This window comes from Pelophylax lessonae (genome assembly GCF_965119305.1).
Source record: "Pelophylax lessonae genome assembly, chromosome: 2".
NCBI classification, from domain to species: Eukaryota; Metazoa; Chordata; class Amphibia; order Anura; family Ranidae; genus Pelophylax; species Pelophylax lessonae.
The window spans coordinates 383,235,249-383,260,458 of NC_138769.1; the positions used below are offsets into that span (position 1 = coordinate 383,235,249).

At 43.9% G+C, this 25,210-nt stretch overlaps 1 protein-coding gene across 2 annotated transcripts in view; it reads right to left on the reverse strand.

Annotated features, from left to right (window-relative positions):
• Window positions 1–3,243: 3,243 nt before the first annotated feature.
• Window positions 3,244–25,210, reverse strand: part of GAS2L2 (growth arrest specific 2 like 2) — a 46,847-nt gene continuing 24,880 nt past the window's right edge. For both annotated transcript variants that reach the window (XM_082247124.1, XM_082247123.1), the window contains exons 4-7: window positions 23,438–23,545; window positions 16,418–16,514; window positions 7,669–7,933; window positions 3,244–5,358 (exon numbers count right to left, since the gene is read on the reverse strand). In XM_082247124.1, coding sequence (XP_082103250.1) covers window positions 3,372–5,358; window positions 7,669–7,933; window positions 16,418–16,514; window positions 23,438–23,545 — 2,457 coding nt within the window. In that variant the 3' untranslated portion in view covers window positions 3,244–3,371. The remainder of the gene's footprint in view (window positions 5,359–7,668; window positions 7,934–16,417; window positions 16,515–23,437; window positions 23,546–25,210) is intronic.

Genomic DNA, 25,210 nt, shown 5'->3' on the forward strand with positions numbered 1-25,210 from the left:
CTATCTGGGTCTGACTCTGGACTCGGCTCTAGCCAGAGTGTTCCTTCCTCTAGAGAAACTGCAGGTTGCAGTTTATTTTATGCTGTCCAGCAGAAGGTCAACCCTCCGGACTTGCATGCGGGTGCTGGGCCTGATGTTCTCTACCTTCAGGCCAGTTCCGTTTACACAGTTCCCTGCAAAGGGAGATTCTGACAAATGGGACAAGCGTCCACAGTCTCTGGAGAATCCGATCCAGCTGAGCCCGAGAACAAGAGGATCCCTGATCTGGTAGCTTCATTCTCCGGTGCTTCGAAAGGACAAATCCTTTCTCCCCTTGTACTGGACAGTGGTCACCATGGATGCCAGCCTGTCCGGGTGAGGAGGCGTCCTAGGCCGAAACTCTGCCCAGGGTGTTTAGACTCTGGAAGAGTTCAGAATACCGATCAATGTCCTAGAACTCTGAGTGATCAGGCTGTGCCTGGATCATTGGACAGATCATTTTCAAGGGTGTCAAGTGTGAAGTCAATCGGACAACGCCACGGTCGTGGCTCACGCCAATCACCGGGGGGGGAGCACAAGAAGTGTCTTGGCGGCTCTGGAGTTGGCCAGTATTCTACAGGGGGCAGAACGTTTAGTTCCAGCCCTCTCCGCCGTACACATTCTGGGGGTGGAAAACAGGCAGGCGGACTATCTCATTCGGCAGGTGTTGGATCAAGGAGAGTGGTCCCTTCATCTGAAGGTGTTTCATCAGTTGTGTCTCCGGTGGGGCACCTCCGAGGTGGATCTGTTGGTGTCTGGACAGAAAGGTGCAGAGGTTTTTGACATGGTCACGGTTTCTTCTGGCGGATACCACAGACGCGCTGTTTTATGCCTTTCCTCCTCTCAAGCTTCTGCCGAGACTCTTGTGCAGGATCAAGGCAGAAGGGATTCCGGTCGTTATAGTAGCTCCGGACTGGCCTCACCGGTCTTGGTACGCCGACCTGGTGCAGCTGGTCGCTGACATCCCTTGGACACTACCTCACAGGTAGGATCTGCTGTCCCAAGGGCCAATCTTCAATCCTGCTTTATAGTCGCTGGCTTTGATGGCTTGGCTGTTGAAAGCCAGGTGCTGAAGGATAGGTGTTTATCTGCCTCAGTGATTCCAATGCTGTTAAAAGCCAGTAAGTCTGCCTCGAGGAAGATCTACCATTGTATGTGGAAAACATACATTCCCTGGTGTAAGTCTCTTGAGGTTTATCCTCGCTCTTTCTCAGGGGCTCGGGTCTTGACCTTCCTTCCTTCAACAGGGGGGTTGAGCAGAAATTGGTTTTGAGTACCATCAAGGGCCAGGTGTCGGCCTTGGCGGTCTTTTTTCAAAGAAATTGCTTTGCATGCCCTGGATGAGGTTCGGACTGATTCGGGTGTACCTGGCAGCTACTGAGTTTTTCAGGAAGTCAGGCTCACTATTTACGCCCATGAATGGACCACGGAAAGGACTGTCCGCTTCCTCTGCAACCATTTCCAGATGGATCAGACAGTGAATCAAGCCTATTTAATCAAGGGTCAGGTTCCTGCTTTCCCTGTCAAAGCCCCTGTTCTACTCAGGCGCTCAGTGCCTCCTGGGCCTTCTGTCATTAGGCGTCAGTGACACAGGTTTGCAAGGCGGCCATCTGGTCGTCGGGGCACACTTTTACAACATTTTTATAAAGTGGATGTGTTGGCATCTGCTTCTTTTTGCCGCAAGGTTTTGCAGGCTGCTCAACCTGTGCCTACACAGGTTGAACTGGATGGACTATTGTCTTTATTCAACCTCAACTACTATGCAATTATGTATAGAGGATCTGGTCCTCTTTGAGGGTGTAATGTTTTTCAAGTGGGCTCCAGTTGTTTTTGGTTGAGTTCCTGGTACCTGGTTGGCCATGGTTTAGCCTTGGGAATTTTTCCTTGCTGTTCCCACCCCTCATGTTTAACACTGCTTTGGGACGTCCCAATGGTTAAGAACATCAGGAGATGTCCGTCAATGAACGAAAGAGAAAATGGGATTTTTCGACTTACCGTGAAATCAATTTCTCTGATGTTCATTGACGGACACAGCACCCATCCCTCTGTGGAGTTGTAATTCTTCTGACACTGCTTGTAACAAAACTGAGTACCTATAGCAGAGAGGGGGAGTATACCCCGTGAGACTGTCCATAAGTGTAGCCAGTCTTTTAAGGGGGCAGTATAACCCAAAGTTTAAGATGATCAGGAGCTGTGTCTGTCAATGAATATCAGAGAAATGGATTTTACGGTAAGTTAAAAATCCAATGTTTTCATTTTCAACTTTAATGCTAGATATTTTATTATATTGTCATGTCACTTTAGGCTTTAGACAGTCTGCAGTGGGAAACAGCAGTCTTTAGAGAAAGCCTACTTATAGTATATTGCTGCAGGCTTTGCACGATCTCTGGAGTAGGTGGATAATGAACAACAACACTGGTGACCGAACAGCTACAAACTAAAAAATAAGGCTTTGGATGATAGCTAAAAATGTCATGGAATTTTAGTTTCTAGAAATAAGTATTTTTCACATTGATAATTACAACTGTTTATATAAATCTTTGACATGACTCATTGTTTTTAGAGGCCATCATAGATATCTTTAAATACAGATATTTATGAGCACGATTTCTATTGAGTTAAGTGATTTTTTGGTTACTTTAGAGATATCTCTTTCCAAAGGATATAAGCCCACTTTTACTAAATTACTCACAAACCCCTCCCCTTTCAACAATAAACTTAATAGGACACTATACCTGAGGTTTTGATAAATGCTAGCTTGTCATGGCCTGGTCTGCCCAGACTCTGAGTATAATCAGTCCAGTGCATGACCTAGAAGGACTATAAGGAAATGCTATAAAGCAGTCTGCAGTTTGACACAGACTTGCTGGCCATTTCCTAAAATTGCACTTGTTTTTAAAAGGAATCTCTTACAAAGCTATATCCTCTTTTTTTTTTTTTTTATAGAAAGTTTTTATGAGAGCGTTTTTTTTCTCTGACTTCCAGACTGCATCCAATCTGGCACTATAAACTTTTTTAGCTTTACAGCAATTAAGACAATGGTAAGAAAGTAGAGAGACAGAGACTGTCATGTTCAATCACAGGCTTTTCTGACAGATTCCTGCTAAAAGATTCAGATCTATATTCATTAAAAAAGCAAGCATGATTCATTTTTTAATATCTATGTGTGCTTTTCTTTTTTCAAATTCAAGTTATTACTCAATTGTGTTCCTTCATTTTTTTAACAATTGTGCTAAAAATTCTGATTACTTATTAATCTCAGGGCTTTATCTATACTCTTGCAGTAGCTCAGTTGAAGTTTTGTGGATTTTTGCACAAAATATTTGAATGTCTTAGAATCACATTCTAGTGTCTTAAATCCATGTCTCTTCTTCACTTTTGCTTCCATTAGTTTCATCCCATAATTGATTTAGCTGGGAACCAGAAGCTTCTAGGGACAAAGACATTTCTGAGACTGCTTCATCTGTATCCACATCTCCTGTACTAACACCTGCGCTGTATGATTCACTCTGACTCCTAGCGCTAGAAGGAATTGATGTGCTTTTTTTGGGGTTTTTAGTTTTGTTTTTTGTTTGTTGATAAGAAACAGGGGTTGGGATCTTGGATGGCTTCTTTTCTGGTCTGTTATCTCGTCGGGGACGGATTTTGGGGCGTAGCTTGAGTTTGTAAATTGATGGCACTCTTTCTGGCTTTTTCAGCGATCGTTTTGGCTTGGATGATTGTGGCAACTTTGATACTTCTGGGGTTGCTTCTTCTTTAAGATATTTGGCTGATGAATCCAGGTTATCAGCTGCAGCCTCCAAACTCTTTTTCTTGGCTTCCATTGCCAGCTGTCTTGCTCTCTGAGATGGCAATTGCTTGACTTTCTTTTCATTGTTCTCTGCAGAGATCAAATTTGTTTTATCTGTTTTCTGTACTAATAATTCTGGCTTACTTTTCTCTTGACTTACTGAATGCTTAACAGGTAAATCTGTTTCCACAGCCAGAACAGCTTTTGGAGGTATTTTGGAAATCCAGTTTTCAACATCAACCCTATTGAGTTTCAACTGACCTTGAGAAAGTTCTGTGATAACATCATCATAACTTCCTCCTCCAGGCTGCCATTTGGTATTTATATATACTCCACTTCTGGGTATTTCTACTTCCCCTTCAGGTGTCTTTAATCTATTTCTCACTGAGACAGAAGATACTGAAGTCCTTTTCATGTTAAAATTGTGAACAGCAACATCACTTGCTATGCTAGGTGTAAAGTTATTGCACTTGTTTTCTTGGTTGCTGTTCTCATCAGAATCTTCCTCTAAAGCCTTGATGTTCGATTGGATTTCATCTTCCAGGCTCTGATACAGTTCTTGCTCTTGGTCTGGGCCAATAGGTTTTGGTGTGTACCTGTAATCTCGATCCATATTATCTGACATGATTGAAGCTTCCAAAGCACTGGTGTGCCTAATCTGCATTTTCATACTATAGCTGGGGACCTTGTCCTGTGTTAGACCATTTTTGTTAACGTGCACTGTTGGAGTAGACCTACCAGTCAGTATAACTTTGCTTTGCTCATTTTGAGCAGGCACACTTCTCATTGCTATTAGTTTACTATGAGACATGTTAAAATCGCTTCCCACAGATTTGCTTCTATCTCTGTTTACAGATTCACCTTGGTAATATCTGCTTGGTGTAGATGGCCTACTATAAATAGGCATCGTCTTGACACCATTCAGTTCTTGCTTGATTGGCTGACTAAGCTGCTTAGTTGGAGACACTGAACGTGTATTAAGTTGTTTAGGTGGTGATGAAGACTGAGTATTAAGTTGCTTAGATGGAGAAGAAGGTCGAGTATTAAGTTGTTTTGAAGGAGAAGAGGACCGTGTGGTGATTTGTTTAGTGGGAGAGGAAGGTCTTGTAGTAATATCAGTACTGACCCTGGGTTGATATTCTGATATTTTGTTTTGCTGATTGTGGAGGACGTATTTGGAGGGACTTGGTGGTCGTAAAAAGCGAGAAGGTGTTTTAGGTCTTGATTCTTGCTGAATAGTGTGCTTTTCTGATGCAGATTGTGCTCTAACATTTGTAGTATTTATCTGGCTGTGGTAGGTATCTGTCATTGTTCTTTCTTTATGTCCAGGAGCAGGACTCTTCATTGCTCGTCCTCTTCTGTGGTTCTCATAGAAGACATCTGAAGAATGAAAGTTTTCATCTTCACTTCCAGTCAGTTGGGACCCAGTGGAAGATGTAGACAGTCGAAGACCATCGTGGGAAGACTGCGGAAACAGAAATTGTTGACCAGAATGACCATCTTCAGTGAATAGTGGTCTCCTTGATGGGGTTGCAGGTCGTTCGTGTCCTCTGGCAATAGGAACAAAATCAAAAGTTAACAGAAAGAGGTTGATAAACAGCATTGTTCTTTGAACTCTTAGCTAAAAAAGAGTCTAAAAGGCTAAGATATGAAAACATTTGTTTGTTCATGTAGAAACTTTCAAATCCCCAGTGCAAACATTTTTTATACAATGGGTGGGAGGGGCTGGTTTAAACTCTCAGCAGATCACTAAGAGGCTGAGCCAGGTGTCGGTGAAGTGACATCAGCCGGCGGCAACTTTAGCCTGCCGATGGCTGAAATCAGGTCACAGGAGTGCAGAACGAACTGCAGTCCTGTGACCTACAGGATAAGTACGGTCAAAAGAGCTTTTGCCATACTTCTCCTTTAAGCCAACAGGCATTCTTCATAAAAGCCTTCTATGTAACCCTAGTTGCTTTTTTTTAGTACTTGATTTCTTTTTGTTTAAAAAAAAAAAACACATACATATTGTGAATTTTCAAACATTTTATTAACCCAGGTTTAATTCATTAAATGGAATAAAATGTAACTTTTGGATCCATGCCATTGATATGTGGTAATGTGTGGGTTGCAATGCACCTTATGTGCATTAGTCTATTGCGTTGCATTTATTTTGAATTTCACCCGAATACACCTTCACAGCACATGGTAATGCTGTCATGAGCTGTGGTGCTCTGTGTTGGAAAAAAAAGAAAAAGGCCGTCATTTTCGAAACATGTTAGCTATGTTGTGCTGCTTTTAACCGGTTGCCGACCGCCGCACGACTATATACTGCGGCGGTCAGCCCCGGCCAGGCAGAGTGACGTATCGGTACGTCACTCGCCTGTCACTGACTTGCGAGCCTATCGCGGGCGGGCGCGCGCCCGCCGAGGCGCGCGCCCGCCGCGGCTCGTTCACAGGCAAGTCAGTGCGTGTGACCGGCGGACTCGATGTCCGCCAGTCACACTGCGATCGCTCCTGTGAAGGGAGAAAGACAGAGCAGCTTGTGTAAACAAGCTGCCTGTCAGTTCTCCCTGTGTAAAAGTGAAGATCTGACCGTTCTACTATGTAGAACGGTTGATCTTTGCTTTTACACCAATAGGAATGTCCCTGCACAGTAGAAAGCACGCCCCTAGGACACACTTAACCCCTCCCTGTCCAATAAAGTTAACCCCTTCCCTGCCAGTGTCATTTTTGCAGTAACAGTGCATATGTATAGCACTGATTACTGCAGTAATGTCACTGGTACCCCCAAAAGTGTCAAAAATGTCAGTCAAGGGTCCGATCTGTCCGCCGCAATGTCGCAGTACCGAAAAAAAAATCGCAGATCGCCGCCATTACGCGTTAAAAAAACACCAAAAATGACAAAAATCTTTCCCTTTGTTAGTAAACGCGATAACTTTTGCGCAAACCAATCAAAATACGCTTTTTGCGATTTTTTTTTACCAAACATAGGTAGCATAAAACAAATTGGCCGAAAAATGTTAAAAAATTTTGATTTTTACTTTTTTTTGGGGGGAATTTCATATAAAAAAATGTGAAAAATATTGTTATTTTTGCAAAATTTACGCTCTTTTTTTGTTTATAGCGCGTGATCAAAAAATCGCACAGGTGATCAAATACCACCAAAAGAAAGCTCTGTTTGTGGGAAAAAAAGGACATCAAATTCGTTTAGGTACAGCGTCGCACGACCGCGCAATTGTCCGTTAAAGTCACGCAGTAAAAAATCGCAAAAAAACCCCTGGTCCTTTAGCAGCCAAATCCTCCGGGGCTTAAGTGGTTAATGTAGCCTAATAAAGAATTTGGAACGTACCGCATTGCTGGTTTATTTTTTCTATAGATTGATGCCTTGGAAGCACACACTCCAGCCATGAGCATCGGCCCTCAGCAATCTTTGTGTTAACAGACCAGTTGAGCTTGGGTAAAGTTTCTTCAGATGGGAAAAAAAGGTACAGATATGTTTTTCTGTCTGATTTGGTCAATTGGAAACCCATTCAAAATTAGTGGATTGCCGAACGCAATGCCTGTTAACACATGACATAATGCGCATGCTTTTAGCAACGCACCAAAACGGACAGCTGTGAAAATGCCTGATCTCTAGATCCTGTTTACACTAGAGCATTTTAGATGCACCAAAACTGCAATAGTGTAAACTTGCTAGTGTGGACTTCTTGCAGTTGCCCAAGATTTCAGATCTACTACTATACAAATTAGCACCAGTATGAGTGAAAATATGACCACCAGTCTTTGTACAATCATAAATAATTCAATCCATAATTTAGATGCTAATTGATGTGTTACTATGATCATTTTTTAACATCAAAAACATATGCTGCATGTACCTGAATGCAAAACTCCTCTTGAGGTCACTGTGTACATTAGGCGTTCTAAACCCAGGCGTCTTCTCAACACTTTCAGCAGAGGTAGAGGATGAATGCGTTCTGCCATTACCAGCTGTGTAAGTCTTCCAGTCTACTGGAGGCAGTGGACTCTGGGAACGGCTTACTATCAGTGTGGTTTTGTTGGAATTGCCAGGCCTTGCTGTTATCTCATGAATTGGGTGTGCTGGCTTCCGATTGCTGGCTGATGCTGAAGCTTGTTTGTGAGCTGTAGGAAAAGGGGTTAAAACATTTATTTCGTAATTATTAATTACAAATATATTAAATGAAATCCATCTTAGTTTGGGACACCTCTACAGTGCTTTGCAAATATAATCTTTAAAAGAAAACACGTTCTATCTCCTGTGAGACAAAAACCTACATTTCCCGTTTGCATGCCTACATTTGCAGACTTTCTTTACACGTGTGGTGAAGAGATAGTTAACGTCTCACGTCTCACAATAATCCAAGAATAGAAAGCTGCAGACACAATGTCACAAATATCAGGGACAAGTGACATAATAGTAAGAAGGTAATGGACCATGCAGAGACGTGATTGTCTCTCCTACCTTTCCTTCAGAATAGAGTCTACTAGCTGGCAGACTTCCAAGAGATACGTGAGTGACAGCGATGGTGTGCATATAAAACTAGGTATTTCAAATGACTAATACTAGAAAGCAGCTAGATGGGTTCACTCAGGCAACCTGTCAGAATGTCATAACCACCACTAAACAATGACCTCGTCTGGGTAATTGATTTGCACATACTTTGACAGGTAATTGCTAGGTCTGTATAACAGATTCATGTTTTTCCTAAATATTTTAGTGGAGAGGAAAAGTGGCTTCTTTGCCATCAGGGTGCATAATGCATCACTCTGCAGCTGCCTATCAGAATTGTATTTCATGTCATATATGTAAATTGCATATATGAAATAAATAGATATGAGTAAGGCAGGACTCTATTAATTCCTTCGTTTTATGGGATTGCTTATTTTATGGGATTGCTTACATACATCTATAAACTAGTGAAAAGCCGGTTCTTGCTGAAGGTAATACAAATAGTTTATTAAAGAAAAAAAAATGGACAGGATGATATAAATATTTCTAGAACCTTTATCAAGTGTTTTGAAAGCAAACACATTTGGGTGGCCATTTATCACTTTCAGAGACAAATGGTCAAAAGATAAGCACTTATCACCTGTGGCATTCACATTTCTGTCTAAATCTAACAGATATGAGTATTACTAGGCCATTCACGTTGCAAGAAAATTAGCATTTTGCAAGAGATTTTCCCCAAAGCTTACTGAATGTGGTGAAGTTTCACTTTGCAAAGAATACCCAATAAAGGGAAATAAAAAAAAACATTTCTGCGTCCACATAATTGGATGATTGATGTCAGCAGAGCATTAGCTCATTCACTAAGCTCAGGGGCAAATTTCTCTGCAAAGTGAACTGCCTATTTGCCTTTAGTAAATCAACCTCACTATGTAGAGGACAAAATAAATTATTTTATTAGATCCTCATGCACTACACAATGCAACCCTTGTCAATTGGGTTTGCCTTCTAGGCCTTTCAATATCCAAGTTGATATTTGTTGTCCCTGGATTTCAGTGGGGGGGCTACACATTTCTTTTCAAATGCCATAGAAACTCTGTCTGCAAGAAGGCTCTCTCCATCTGTAATGTGAATGATATATGTATGATTTAGCCACACGATAATATATTTTTTTCTTTTAGGTACACATTTTTGCATGAATAAAGCTTTGACATTTTTATGTCAATATATTTATGCCTAGTACTGTCCCTTACAGAGGAATAATTGCTTGTGTTTTACTGTCTGCAAATGATTGCCTTAGTTTGGGCACCTTCAAGCAGCTTGGTATTTACCAGACATTCTTGGAAGTGGTGTGGTTCCCAAGATAAGATGTTCAGGCACTGATGGGTGTCTGCCAGGGATGGACTTACCATTCAGGAGAACAGGCTTGTTCTTATAGGTGGAAGTAGCAAAGCAGTGGCTTTTCCAAGTATAGTATAGTATAGTATAAGCAAAAAGCCTAAAAAACTGCAAAAGTTGCAAGCTTCAATATATTAAATTTTTGGTTTTGGGTTTAATAACGTCTTAACAGAACTTGTTTCGTAAAATGAATATGTTTTCCTCCTGCTTATCTAAGCAGCTCATTTGTGTCTACTGAGTTTCAGGGACATATCCAGTATTTACTTTTACCACAAGGGTAACTCAGTAACCTCAATTCAGTCGCCATGGAGTGTGTCAAGGCAGATGTTGATTGTCAATGAACATTATGAGAAGTGTGAAAAGCAGGGCTGAAGGTGTAAATTGTAAAATCCTAGGGGTATAGATTTTAAAATTGCATTTTATGTGGATGACAGATGGTGTTAAAGGTTTATTTTTTTTAAAAAAAAGGTGTTAAAATGGTGTTAAGTTTGAGATGGAGGGCATCTTTTACATGACTTGCAAACCAGTTGTCCAAAATGTCCACCTCACTGTCCTTGAAAATCCTTAAAGCAAAAATGGTATACCTTGCAGCTTACCAGTTATTAGATGTGTCTAAGGCTACAGTGGAAGACACTAGTGATGATATTTTAAGTCAATCTTTCTGTCTGTTGAAGTTATCCTTGTGCTTGAAATGGGTGTTTTGGGAGCAGCAAGGAACATGTTTAGTTTGACTTGAGCTCTGTTTGGTTTTGCATTTTATGGTGATTGGATTAATGTGACTGAGTCACCTGTGTGGATATAAGCTCTGGGGTATGTTCCTGACTCATTAGAACTGAAGAAGCTACTTGGCTAGATAGCAAAAGTATTCAATCTCTGATTGCTGCCATTACGAGTAAACAAATAAATAAATAAAAATATCCTATAGTTTGTAGGCACTTTAACTTTTGCGCAAAGCAATGAATATACGCTTATTGGGATTTTTTTTCCCAAAAAAATATGTAGCAGAATACCCACTTTCATGACCAGGCCATTTTTTGTGATATTGCACAGCATTACTTTTACTGATGATTCTCCATTTTTCCCACAGATAGAGCTTTCATTTGGTGGTATTTGATCACCTCTGTGTTTTTATTTTTTGCGCTATAAACAAAAAAAACGTCAATTTTGGGGAAAACATTTTTTTTTTACTTTCTACTAAAGAACACATCCAATAAAAAAATCTAATTTCTTCATCAATTTAGGCCAATATATGTTCTGCTACATATTTCTAGTTAAAAAAAATCCCAATAAGTTTATATTGATTTTTTTTTTTTTTAAGCCCGTAGCGTGTGAAACACACTCAAAAGACTTCACCCGGTGCATAAAAAAGTGCACACACACAAACGTGAGGAACACAAAAAGTGCACAGGGTGTGCGAATACAAATGGTCTTCCCTCCGTAGAGGTAGGACCCGAACCTCGATCCCCCGAGGCGCAAGACTCCTGACAGGGATTTAAGGTACTCATGGTCTGTCTGGCCGAAACCAGACTGACCCCGTTCTTCAGGGGGACTGCCGAAACAGCCCCCACCGAGTACTAAGTAGGGCTCCCCCGAAGGGAGACCCCATGAGAGAGGGCGGACTAAGCCAAAAGGCCATATCCACCCCCTCCCAAGACTCAAGGCAGGGCCCGAGGACCCACACCCTACAAGTCGTGCAAGTGAAAAAAAGGTGATAGAAAGTGACAAACTACAAAGAAAAAGCACACACAAACAAAAAGGTGGGGAAGGGGAGGTGGAGAGGTGAATTAGTGCCTAAGTGAAAAACAAAGGCAGGCCTTCCGGCCGGAATAAAAATTCCTCTGGTCGAAGCCAAAAGGCCTTGCCCAAGAGGCAGGTGCTTAAAAAAGTGTGCGTAGGTGCAGTGACCATGGTGCCGAAAAACTCAAGGCGAGCTGCCCCTCACAAGTGAGAATTAAGGCACCCCTGGGCTGCCACCCCAGGGGCACATACACTACGGGCTTTCTCTACCCCGGCCCAAAGGCCAGACCGAGTGTAGCCCTATCCTACCAGGAGGCATCGGAACTTTGGACAGCTTAGGGAGAACCTACCTTCAACTGGGGACAAGCCTTTTGCAAGGCCAGATTCAACCCAGGAGGAAAGGCTCCCCCACCGCCACCGCCGTTCCTTACCAATCACATCCAGGAGCAGTACTAACTGGCCGCAGATCCAGTTTTCTCGCTCCCTTCAAACTGGTAGGGGCGGACCCATTCAAATCAGGAAGGCATTGGAACCATCCGGCTTTCTCTGGTTTGGCCTACTCCGGTCCTCCAGTTATGCCCAGAGCGCCCCGGTTAACTTCGGCCACCACCGATACTAACCTTCAGGTTCCATTCCAACACTGATAAGAACAGATACTACACTTGATCTTAGCCAAAAGGCCGAGAAGCGATAAGTTTATATTGATTGGTTTGTGCAAAAGTTATAGCGCCTACAAACTATGGGATATTTTTATTTGTTTTTATTTTTTTACTAGTAATGGCAGCAATCAGCGACTTTAGGGAGACTTTGATATTGCGGTGGATATTCTGACACTTTTGACACTTTGTGGGACCCAGTGACACTAATACAATGATCAGTGCTAAAAATATACACTGTCACTATACTAATGACACTGGCAGGGAAGGGGTTACCATCAGGGGCGACCAAAGGATTAACTGTGTGCCTAATGTGTTTTTACTAAACTGTGTGAGGTGCTTTTACTAGGAGAAGAGATGTAATTTGTAGTTGCTTTCCAGGGACACAAACTCCATCCCTTCTCTGCTGACAGAACAGGGATCTGCCTGTCTCTATCCCTGATGATTGGCGGGTGTCAGTGGACATCAAGTTCTTGGTACCCTCCAATCGGCTTACGCTGTGTGTAGCATTCATGCCCCTTACCCGGAAGAGCAGGATCATGTATATTTACGTGATACTGCGCTCAGCTGCTGCCCTGTAGCAGTAAAACTGCTATAGGGCCATAGCTAGGTGGTTAAAGCAAAGTTCCACCCAAAAGTGGAACTTCCAGTCATTTGCTTTCTATCCCCCTCCAGTGCCACTTTTGGCACCTTTCAGGGGGGAGGGGGAATGGGGTTTTGACAGGTACCCTTCCCCACTTCTGGAAGACAGCGCAGTGGCGCCGTCCCTCGGAAATTCCGTCCAGTTTCTCCTTCCCCCGCCGCTGAGCCAATCAGAATGCGCAGTGTGCTTCGCGCATGCGCAGTAGGGAGTCGGTTGTGAAGCCAAAAGGCTTCATTGCCGGTTTCCCTTACAGTGAACGGCAGCGGCTGCGGCAGCATCTGGCAGCCGATCCGAAAATCGGCAGGGGTGCTGACATTGCGGGCTCCCTGGACAGGTAAGTGTCTATATATTAAAAGTCAGCAGCTACAGTATTTGTAGCTGCAGACTTAATTTTTTTTTACCACAGCTGGAACTTCTCTTTAAGGAAGTGCAGTGTGTAATGATCATACTGATCATTACTGAAAGTGTTACATACTACCCTCAGAAATCATGAATACATCAGCTTGATTAAAGGAAACTAAATATTGTTATCTATTAAGGGAGATTCGCCTTGCATGTCATCATTGCAAGTTGCTATGGTTTTTAAAGTCAATGATCTACCGTACATTTTGAAATGGTCTCTTAATTTCATTTTAATTAATGCAGTGTTTACTGTAAATATTCATAGCAGCTTCCTTGCGCTGTTTAAGATGTTCTGCTTTGAAAACCCATCAGTCAAGGTATTATTGCAGTTACTAATTTTACTATTTTAATGTTAGAGGTGTAAAGCTGACCATATACTATGCAATCTGGTTTTACAAGCTGTTCTAGATCTACCATCAGCTATGTTGTACTGTCTGACTGATTGGATACAAATTGAATGGATTGTTTAGGTTTGTACTCATTTTGCCGTTTTGGTAACTCCAAAAAAGATTGTGTGGGGTTTGTACACTCTGTATAGTGTATAGCCAGCTTAAAGTGTTTGTAAAGGCAGAAGGTTTTTTAATCTTAAAGCCTTTTATGCATTAAGATAAAAAGCCTTCTGTGTGCAGCAGCCCTCTCAGCCCCCCTAATACTTACCTGAGCCCATCTCGATCAAGCAATGTTGCAGGGGTGGCTGCCCGGGACTCTCCTTCCTCATTGGCTTAGACGGCAGCACGGTGCCATTGGCTCCCACTGCTGTCAGTCAAAGTCAGTGAGCTAATGAGGAGAGAGAGGGGGTGGAGCTGAACCAAAGCTCCATGTCTGAATGGACACAGAGCAGCGCCTATGCTCGGGTGCTCCCATAGCAAGCTGCTTGCTGTGGTGGCAGGAGGGAGGGGCCAGAAGCACCGGTGAGGGACCCGAGAAGAGGAGGATCTGGGCTGCTCTGTACAAAACCATTACACAAGGCATGTAAGTAGAACATGTTTGTTATTTGTAAAGAAAAAAAAAACAGACTTTAGTATCACTTTAAAATACCAGGCAGATAATGACAGTGAACATACAAGAGAAATGTCTATCCCTCTATCAAATAGAAACAACAATAGCCTTAAAGTGGTTGTAAACATTGGAAATGAAAAATGAACAAAGGATACCCTTGCCTTGATCCAAAGCATCTGCTGTGATTTCTGTCTGCTCTGTCATTTCTCTATCTGCATGTCTCACTTCTAGTAGGGTATGCCAACACCAGGCATTCCCAGAAGACAGCCTTGCTCCAGCACACAGCAGGTGAATGACAGCCTCAGGTGTGCATGTTTCCCTATGAGACTGTGTAGAGGGGGGTTTGTCAATTCCCTCCACTCAGGCCACAGATTACACTCAGCTCCCTGCTTGGTGCTGTGCTGTGTGTGTCTGCACTGCACATTCTGGCGCTCAGAAATGCTGTGTATTATGTGTGCTTTAGGAAGCTGTAGAGAAGATAAACAGGTGAAACTTGCATAGGAGGATTTGTTTCATCTCTGTGTATCACCTGAGGCTAGTCACTTCACTGGGCAAAAAATTTAAGGGTTTACAACCACATTAAAAACATTCAATCCCGGTCATTTCTGACATTTTTCTCGTACATGTTAGAATTAGCATTTTGTTATTAGAAAATTATTTAAAAACCCACAAATATTATATGTTTTCTAAAAGCAAAGGCCCTGGAGAATAATTTGGTTGCTGCAATTTTCATGTTGTGCGATATTTGTGCAGCTGTTTATCAAGCACATATTTTCAGAAAAAAATAAGTTTAAATGCACAAACACAATATAATACCCAATCATATGCTAAAATTTAAATGATGATGATGTTGTACTGCGTAAATAGATACTAGACATATCAAATTGTAAAATTTTGCACGCCCAGAAAATGGCAACAAACTATGTTACCAAAAGGATTTAAAAGCCTTTACAAGTTACCAGTGAAGGGCTCTTTCACACGGTCCACTCCGTCGGTGGACTCCGTGCTGCTCAGCGGGGGGATCGATCCGCCGATCCCCACTGAGCAGGCAGGTGACAGCTCCCTCTCCACTCTGTGTGCAGAGAAAGAGGTGTCAGAGCCCCGCTGCTCTCTATGGGTGAATCAGATGAGAGCGGACCGCCTGTCCACTCTCATCCGGTCCCCTGGATGGATGGAAAATAGGGTTTCCATCCATCCGGATTTCACGGACAGGATTGGATGCGGATGGCAGCGGCTGCCCCATAGGGATGCATGGAGGATCCGATCAGGTCCGCCTAAAAAACTGACAGGCAGATCTGATCGAATCGTTCGTGTGAAAGGGGCCTGAAGCCCCGTACACACGCACAGATCGTCGTCATACAAATGTTCGTCTTTTCTCCCCGGGATGTCGGTGTCTGTTGAAAAGTGCAAAGACAGCACAAGGACAGCACAAGAATTTTGTCCGCAGACTTCAGCTGACTGCAGAAGTGATGTCATGTAATGGTTAACTTTCCCTGTGTTTTTTATTTTCTGAGCATGCCCAGTCTTGCAAATCTGCGGTCTGTCGGCTGATTTCTGTACTGACAGGCGAACAATCGTCCGTTCTGGTGTCTGCAGACAAAAATTTTCATGTTTGCAAGAAAGACTCTTGTCCGCGGATTGTGTGCAGACAGCTGTCGGAGGCACCATACTAACACGCGTACAATCGGCAGATCTTTAGTCCGCCGATTATAATATGTATATATATATTTTTTTTTTTTGCATTGCTTCTTCTTTTTTAATAAATGTTATTGCTTTTATGAAGGATGAACAACATCCCTTGTGATAGCCTGGACAGTGACAGTCTTTATTAAGAAACCTGGACAATATTGAAGTCCTGATATTTCCTTTTCCCTCCAAGGCAGATCGGTTTGGTCAGCTGCCTGTCTGGCCAGTACAGGTTAGTAAAGAAACAACCAAAACAGAAAGTTATGTAATACATATCACTTCCGGCTTCATACGTCACAGAAGAAGGGGAGGAACGGATATTTCTCCCTGTCCTCTGTCTTCAGCCTGCCAACAGCTGCAGCCATGATCTTGGTGTTACCACCAGTTCCCAAGGACATACAGGTATGTTTTAGGGACAGGAATTAGCAATCCACAGCTAAAGCACTAAGATAAGGATCTTTAGTTTCAATAAAACAACATTTATATTAGGCTGAGTCCAATGACATTTCAAAATTACAGTGACATGGCTAAAATAAAGATCCTTTTACGTCTGTTAAAGCTTTGTAAATTCAGCCTATTGCCTTTTCTTTTTCATGAACTAGGCACAGGTATAAATAATGCCATTTAGGAATACATACAGAGAGAAGTACAGCGGCAGGGGTCGTGCTTGTCCAAATAATGCTCCAGCGTGTCCCAGCCCCCTCCTACTCTGACCATCACATGGTTACGAAGAATCTATAAAACAAAAACCTGTTTACTAAGAAATTAAGTCAATTTTAGTGAATACAGTAGACAGGCAAATTATTTATTTTGTGCCCAGATTGTCAGATAATAGAACAACAACTCCCACTGAAAACAATAGGCCTATTAATGTAACATTGAGAAAGGGTTCAGGTCTATGTGGAATTTAACATTTAGCTGGAAATAATATTTCTCCTGGTTGGTAACATTACAGATTACTAAAAGATTATGGGGTGATTTACTTAAACTGGAGAGTGCAAAATCTGGTGCAGCTCTGCATAGAAACTAATCAGCTTCCAGTTTTTTTTTTGTCAAAGGACAAAAGGACTTAATTGAGGAAGCTGAAGTTAGAAGCTGATTGGCTGCCATGCCAAGCTGCACCAGATTTTGCACTCTCCTGTATTAGTAAATTAACCCTTGTGTTTGCCCATTTAAAATCACAGCTAAAATTCAATTAAATTTTAGATTAAATCAGCTAAACATGTTCCAGGTGTATCGAAACAAAAGATGTTTAATGTCTTACAGTTTTTTTCCTTCTAAAGCAGCCACAGCATGAGTAGCAAAGCATGTTCCCTGTCAGTAGCTGTAGAGTGGGACCCTTGTTCTCTTTTGGGGAAAGCAGTAGCCTCACTGAAGAAGTGCAACACAATTCTACTGTGTCAGCCCTATACCTCTGCAATCAGCAATAGTAATGCTCCCCACTGATTGAAGAGCTTTGGCCCTGATTCAGAAAATGGCATCAACACTTCCCCCCAAAAAGACCAAGGGTCTCACTCTGTAACATGCTGGCAGGACACAAGCTTGTCTATTCTATCCAGAGGTGTACTTAGTATATCTGACACATAGGTGTTATTGCTTTTTTTAACATCTCCCCTACAAAAAAAAAATGATTTGCAGTAATAAAGTGGCGCACACCCATACCCTCCCTCTTGTTTATTAAAGCACTGGTATATACCCAAGTACAGCAGTACACAGCCATTCATGTCTAAAAGGGGCTGTATGCTGTACCTGGGCTTCCTGAGCAGGGGAAAGGTGCTGCCATTTACATTGAACAGGCTCAGCCCCTTCAATGTAAGAAAGTTATAAAACAGTCTGCTGTTGCTAAGGCTGGGTTCACACTTGAGCGATGACCGATATCACATTGCTCTGCAGATCACATGCGATGGCCGTGCAATGCGATTTCAGCCATACAGTTTGTATGGCTGAAATTTTATCACATTAGCTCCAAAATGGTGCAGGGCCCTTTTTTTGGCCCGCACTGAAATCAGATCGCATGTGTGTTCACACCTATGCAATCAGATTCCTGCACCATTTGACAGTTCGCACTGCAATCTGCGAACCGTTCTGGGGGGTGTCATTTACCTTGATACCCCCAGCGATTCGCAGATCTCAGTGTGAACCAGTGTGCGATTCAGGTGCGATGCGGGAACAGGCACTGAATTGCAGGGTTTCCCGCATCGCACCAGTGTGACCCGGGACTAATACAGTAATACAGTGATGTATAATGTAACTTTCTACTAACAATGTAACTTCCTACTGTTTTACAGTCTAACTGGGTGTAATAATAAACATCAGTGAACAGTTATGATCTAACTTTTGCATTATAGGGCTTAGTACACCAAAGCTTGCCAGGTGCACTATCAACAGCTGTGTTGTACAAACACATACCTGACTGGTTGTATATGGAATGGATTGTTTAGTTAGGTGCTCTAGATATGGTTTTATATAAATGTTTGGTATCTGAATAGACATTATGAAATCTGATGGTAACGTGTGGCCAGCTGAAGCTACAATTCATGTATGATTTGCCATAGCAAGCATTATCTCCAGCAATACGATTTTTTGGCCCCTCACCAAAAACATGCCCACCCTTTATTGCACCAATGGAACCCAATGAAATCTTCTGTTGGTCTTGGAAGAATAATGAATGTAGTGCACTTTCTTTTCGCCATAAAAAAAGTGCCTGCCTGCATAACATTTATGACAGTATGGAACATCTCTGTGTGAAATAACTACTTCTAAAGCTCCGGTATTTGAGGAATTCCATACAACTAATATTTTGCATGTAGGCAAGTGCAGCCTACTTTCTCCACAGCAGATGGTGCTCTTCTACTGTGGCACTGTTGTTGGAGAGAGAAGTCAAGAGGAACAGGGTTTCTCTATGGTTTCCTGGGTCAATGGGAAGGCTATCCTATTGGATGCTGCCTCCCCATGTGACTCTTGTGGCCATCTTTTTTTTTTTTTTTAAAAGCCCGTGGCGCGTGAAACACACTCAAAAGACTTACACCCGGTGCATAAAAAAGTGCACACACGCAAACGTGAGAAACACAAAAAGTGCACAGGGTGTGCGAAAATAGTCTTCCCTCCGAAGAGGTAGGACCCTAACCTCGATCCCCCGGGGCGCAAGACTCCTGACAGGGACTAAGGTACTTCCTATGGTCTGCCTGGCCGAAACCAGACAAACCCCGTTCTCCAGGGGGACTGCTGGAACAGCCCACCCCAAGTACTAGGTGGGGCTCCCCCGAAGGGAGACCCCATGAGAGAGGGCGAACTAAGCCAGAAGGCCATATCCACCCCCTCCCAAGACTCAAGGCTGGGCCCGAGGACCCACACCCTCCAAGTCGTGCAGGAAAAAGAGTGATAGTGCAGTGGCACAACAACAGAGAAATAAAACACACAAACAAAAAGGTGGGGGAAGGGGAAGTGGGGTAAGTGCTATGGTGCCATGTGAGGTACCAAGGCAGGCCTTCCGGCCAGAATAAAAAAAAATCCTCTGGTCTGAGCCAAAAGACCTGTCCCAAGAGGCAGGTGCAAAAAAGGTGTGTATGGTGCAGTGACCAAGGTGCCAAAAAACTCAAGGCGAGCTGCCCCTCACCAGTGAGAATTAAGGCACCACGGGCTTTTTCGGTCTCAGCCCCCGGCCAGACCGAGTGTAGCCTATCCCCATCAGCAGACATCGGAACCTGGACAGCTTAGGGAGAGCCCACCTACAACTGGGGACAGGCCTTTTGCAAGGCCAGAATCAAAACACAGGAGAGAAAGCCCTCCCATCGCCATCCTGTTCCTCAGCCCATTACATCCAGGAGCAATTCCAACCGGCCACCCAGTCAGACCGGCTTTCTTGCTCCCTTCAAACTGGTTAGAACAGTTCAACCCATTCAAATCAGAGGGCGGCAGTCCCCACATGCTTTCCCGGATGACCTACTCCCCATACCCCGGTACCTCCAGGCGCTCCGGGTTTTGGTCATACCGGTACTAGCTGAGGTCCATACCGACTGATAAGAACAGATACTACACTTGATCTTAGCCAAAAGGCCGAGAAGCGATCACAGCCGCAACTCTTGTGGCCATCTTTTTTTTTTTTTTTAAGCCCGTGGTGTGTGAAACACACTCAAAAGACTTAACACCCGGTGCATAAAAAAGTGCACACACGCAAACGTGAGACACACAAAAAGTGCACAAGGCGTACGTATGGCCCTCCTCCGAAGAGGAAGGACCTATACCCTGATCCCCCAGGGCGCGAAGCTCCTGACGGGGACTGAGGTACTCACTTAGGTCCACCCAGCCAAAGCCAGGCAGACCCCATTCTCTAGGGGGACTGCCGAAACAGCCCTCCCCAAGTACTAGGTGGGGCTCCCCCGAAGGGAGACCCCATGAGAGAGGGCAAACTAAGCCAGAAGGCCATGTCCACCCCCTCCCAAGACTTTCAGGGCAGGCCCGAGGACCTACGCCATACAAGTCGTGCAAGTGACAGTACAACCAAAAAAGGGACGAACGTGAACACACAAACAAAGAAAAAACAGAGTGGGGAAAGGGGAAGTGGAGAAGTGCTGGGTAGTGCCAAAGTGCAAGACCTTGGCAGGCCCCCCGGCCAGGAATAAAAAAAATTCCTCTGGTGCTGGCCAAAAGGCCCACCCCAAGAGGCAGGTGCAGAAAAAGTGTGATGGTGCAGTGACCAAGGTGCCAAAAAACTCAGGTGAGCTGCCCCTCACCGGTGAGAATTAAGGCACCCCTGGGCTGCCACCCCAGGGGCACGTACACCACAGGCTTTCTCTATCTCGGCCCCCAGCCAGACCCCGTGTAGCCCTATCCCATCAGGAGGCATCAGAATTTTAGACAGCTTAGGGAGAACCTGCCTTCAACTGGGGACAAGCCTTTTGCAAGGCCAGATTCAACCCAGGAGGAAAGATCCCCCCACCGCCATCCGCCATTCCTTACCAATCACATCCAGGAGCAGTACTAACCGGAAAATTGGCGAAACCGGCTTTCCCGCTCCCTTCAAACTGACAGGGGCGGACCCATTCAAATCAGAAGGCAATGGACCCATCCAGCTTTCTCTGATGTGGCTTACTTCCCAGTCCCCCGGTAGTTCCGGAGCGCCCTGGTTCATTTCGGCCCCCACCGATACTAACCATCAGGTTCCATACCAACTGATAAGAACAGATACTACACTTGATCTTAGCCAAAAGGCCGAGACGCGCCATCTTTTTTTTTTTTTTTTGTAAGCCCGTAGCGTGTGAAACACACTCAAAAGACTTCACCCGGTGCATAAAAAAGTGCACACACACAAACGTGAGGAACACAAAAAGTGCACAGGGTGTGCAAACAAATGGTCTTCCCTCCGAAGAGGTAGGACCCGAACCTCGATCCCCCGGGGCGCAAGACTCCTGACAGGGATTTAAGGTACTCATGGTCTGTCTGGCCGAAACCAGACTGACCCCGTTCTTCAGGGGGACTGCCGAAACAGCCCCCACCGAGTACTAAGTGGGGCTCCCCCGAAGGGAGACCCCATGAGAGAGGGCAGACCAAGCCAAAAGGCCATATCCACCCCCTCCCAAGACTCAAGGTAGGGCCCGAGGACCCACACCCTACAAGTCGTGCAAGTGAAAAAAAGGTGATAGAAAGTGACAAACTACAAAGAAAAAGCACACACAAACAAAAAGGTGGGGGAGGGGGAAGTGAAGAGGTGAATTAGTGCCCTTGTGAAAATACAAGGGCAGGCCTTCCGGCCGGAATAAAAATTCCTCTGGTCGAAGCCAAAAGGCCTTGCCCAAGAGGCAGGTGCTTAAAAAAGTGTGCGTAGGTGCAGTGACCATGGTGCCGAAAAACTCAAGGCGAGCTGCCCCTCACCAGTGAGAATTAAGGCACCCCTGGGCTGCCACCCCAGGGGCACATACACTACGGGCTTTCTCTACCCCGGCCCAATGGCCAGACCGAGTGTAGCCCTTACCTACCAGGAGGTTTGGAACGTGGACAGCTTAGGGAGAGCCTACCTTCAACTGGGGACAAGTCTTTTGCAAGGCCAGATTCAACCCAGGAGGAAAGGTCCCACCGCCATCCCAATTCCTCACCAATTACATCCAGGAGCAATACTAACCGTCATTTCCCCAGCTTTCTTGCTCCCTTCAAACTGGTAGGGGCGGACCCATTCAAATCAGGAAGGCATTGGAACCATCCAGCTTTCTCTGGTTTGGCCTACTCCGGTCCTCCAGTTACGCCCAGAGCGCCCCGGTTAACTTCGGCCACCACCGATACTAACCTTCAGGTTCCATTCCAACACGGATAAGAACAGATACTACACTTGATCTTAGCCAAAAGGCCGAGACGCGCCATCTTGTGTCAGGCAAAGCCTATTAAGGATCCTGGCTCCCCAGTTTGGCACACATTTTGCGAGCTGATAGAGTAGGGACAGGTGCCCTGCCTGTTAGGGAGAGTACTAGTGTTAGGGAAAGGTTCCTGATGAGGAGGGAAAGGGTAGGACCACAACTCTCCTTGACACTTTCCCGTTCAGGCATGAGATGGCCAAGCAGCATTCTGCCCCTCTAAACAGATGCTGTCAGTCTGGCTGAAATCTGCTCCTTTCACGTTACTGGAATCCGTGAGTGCAACTGGCTGGGCATCTTGCCCACCGGTTTATTGTAACTGTTGCTGTATTACCTCAATACAAGTTTTACCATTGCACACGCTGCACCCCTCCTACATGCTGAGTTCCACACAACTAATATTTTTAAGGGCCCATTCACATCAGCAGTGTGCCCCAATGCACTGTCCCTGCTGTGCACTGTGAGATCAGGGTGATGCACTAATTACAGCACACAGCCCTGTTTATATTTTGTTTTCAATTTTCTTTTTGAACTTTGTTGAAATGTCACAAAGTGACATTCCATTCATCTTTATTCACTGTAGCACGTTGCGATGCAATGTAGTACGAGTCCATGTCTTACCTTTTTCAGTGCAATATTTTAGTGCAAATCGCCTTGTGTATGTGTTCTGCATTGCAAGGCTGCCTAGTGCAGCTCAAAACACATGGTGTGAATGGGCCCTAAAAGCTGGGGTTTTACTTTACTGAGTAGTCTCACATTGATGGTGCTCTAAATTATGTTGTAAGGCTTCTTTGAAGGTGGAAAGATTAACTTGTGGGAAAATGTCCAAGTTGCAATCCCATCCTTGCTCACTTCCATTTGCATTTGTGGCCTACAACTATGTACAATCTAGCTGGTATAGTGAGAACATTAGTGAATTGCAGCATCATAATTACATAGCCAGTGTATATAATAGGGAACATGGCAATGTGCAAAATTTAACAGCTATCAGCTATAATGTGGTATTATTATGTAGAAAGTATATTGGGCTTAAGTCTCTCACTCTCTTGCAATCTCCTCCATTCAATGTGCATCTTTTAAAGTAGAAGACAGAGGACATCTTGTGGTGGAGAAGAGGTACTTTAGGGGAAAGCTTGAGCTTGAAGGTGAGTACTTCAGCCTGAGCTGTTTTTTATCACACACAGGAGGAGTCTTCTGAGTTGGGTTTTAATAAAACAGAGAGGCTACTTTTCTTTTCTGAACACAATATTTATGGTCTCAGGCTACAGCTAAACATATTTCTGCACATTACGTATAATATGCCCATGTACTTACCCTAACAAAAATGAGAGTGTTTGATTCCCCTACTTTATATTTTCCTTCTGAGACTTTGATCATAGAAAATTGCTCAGGACACGTGCATCTGCTCACCAAATGCTGCACCTGGTGAAAAAAAAATTGGGTCGATGATACATTTGGGTATAGTAACAAAATGTCATATCTATTCATCTGGTTCTAATATAACTGTTTAATGTCAACCTGACAAGCGAAAAACATAGACACTAATTCTTCAATTAATTACCTCGGTATACAGCAAACAGATGTGAGCAATATGTCAATATCTAATTGTAAACTTTGAGAATCAATTGCAGAAATACATATTAACAAATGTCAACATTTCTAAAGAAGAACTATGGCCTTACATTGAAAAAAATGTCCTTTAGCAGTTAAAGCCTAACTTTGTGCATAAACTCCCTTTCACCCCCCTTCCCTGCCACCTTTCTAACCCATGTTGCCAGTTTTTTTGATTTTCCTACCTCGTAAAGCAAAGTATACTCACCTGAGTCCCGCCATCAAGATCTTTCGCTGTTTTTATCTTTTGAGACCGCTGATCCAACACCGCAGATATCCCTGTTGTCCAGTCCCTTTGACTTCTCTCAGGCTGACGTCAGTAGTCTTGTGGATCCTAAGAGGACCCCTCCGGTGGACAACCAATGGGTATTGTCCACATAACTAAGTCAGTGATTTAAAGATTCTTACGACCCCAGCAGAAAGTAAACAGAGAAGAGTAGGACCCTGCACTGGAAGATGACGTGACCACAGCTTAAGGTAAGTGAAATAGGGGTATTTCAAAAGCGATCAGTGGGAGGGGGCTGAGGGTTCATTTTATCCCAGAATTGGCTTTTAATTAAAGTGCATCTGCACTTACAGTTTTCACTTATTCTGCTTTCAAAATCACACAAGTACCTGTTGATCCTGCCAGTGAAGTCCACCTAATGCAGCTTCCTGTGACAGGGTGGAAATGATGCTGCCCTGCTTCAGAGCAGAATTGCCACTCTCATGTAGCCTATGTCTGCTTGCACTACATTTGGAGGAACAAATGTTGCAGGGGATGCGGCTATGAGCATTGTCACCGCTAATTCACAAGCCTCTGTAGCTTGTCAATCAGCACCTGACCACACCCCGTCCTGCCTGCTGCTTTCTGGATTGACAGCATTGATTGTTGCTGAAACCCTCCCACTGTGAGCTGCAGTGTCTGGAAGGGAGAATGTAAGACACAAATGAAAAAGGATTTAACCCAATCAGGGTAGATGAAGGAAGCTTTTTGTTTACTTTATGAGGCGTGCATTACATGGTAGCTAGATTTAGTACTTCTTTAGATTGTTATACAGGAGACTTTAGTTATCCATAAGTAGTGCTCAAGTCCAGGCAAAAGTCAAATTTAATGTAACTCCCATACCTTGCCCATCAGTGTTACTTGCAAATCAATCCTTCTAGCACAGTCTGCATTTGTTTGATTGAAAGTGAGTGATTCCTGTATCCTGAATCATAGTTTTCCATTTTGGGGACTGGGAAATTTTTACCTCTCCTCACATGATTCAGGACTGGTCCCCTCACCATCCCTTTGTCATGAGGGTGGAGTGGGTGGAATTAGGTGCGTTTAATGCTTGCAAACTTTCAGAGTGGTGCGCTGCTGGCTAGATGGGTGTTTCTTTTATTAATCAAGTGGTGGAGAAGAAACGTCCACATTCATGAACGGATCCAACTAGAATGCAATGTACCAATGGAAAATGTAGCCTGGATCTATGGTCGGATACTTGGTCAAAA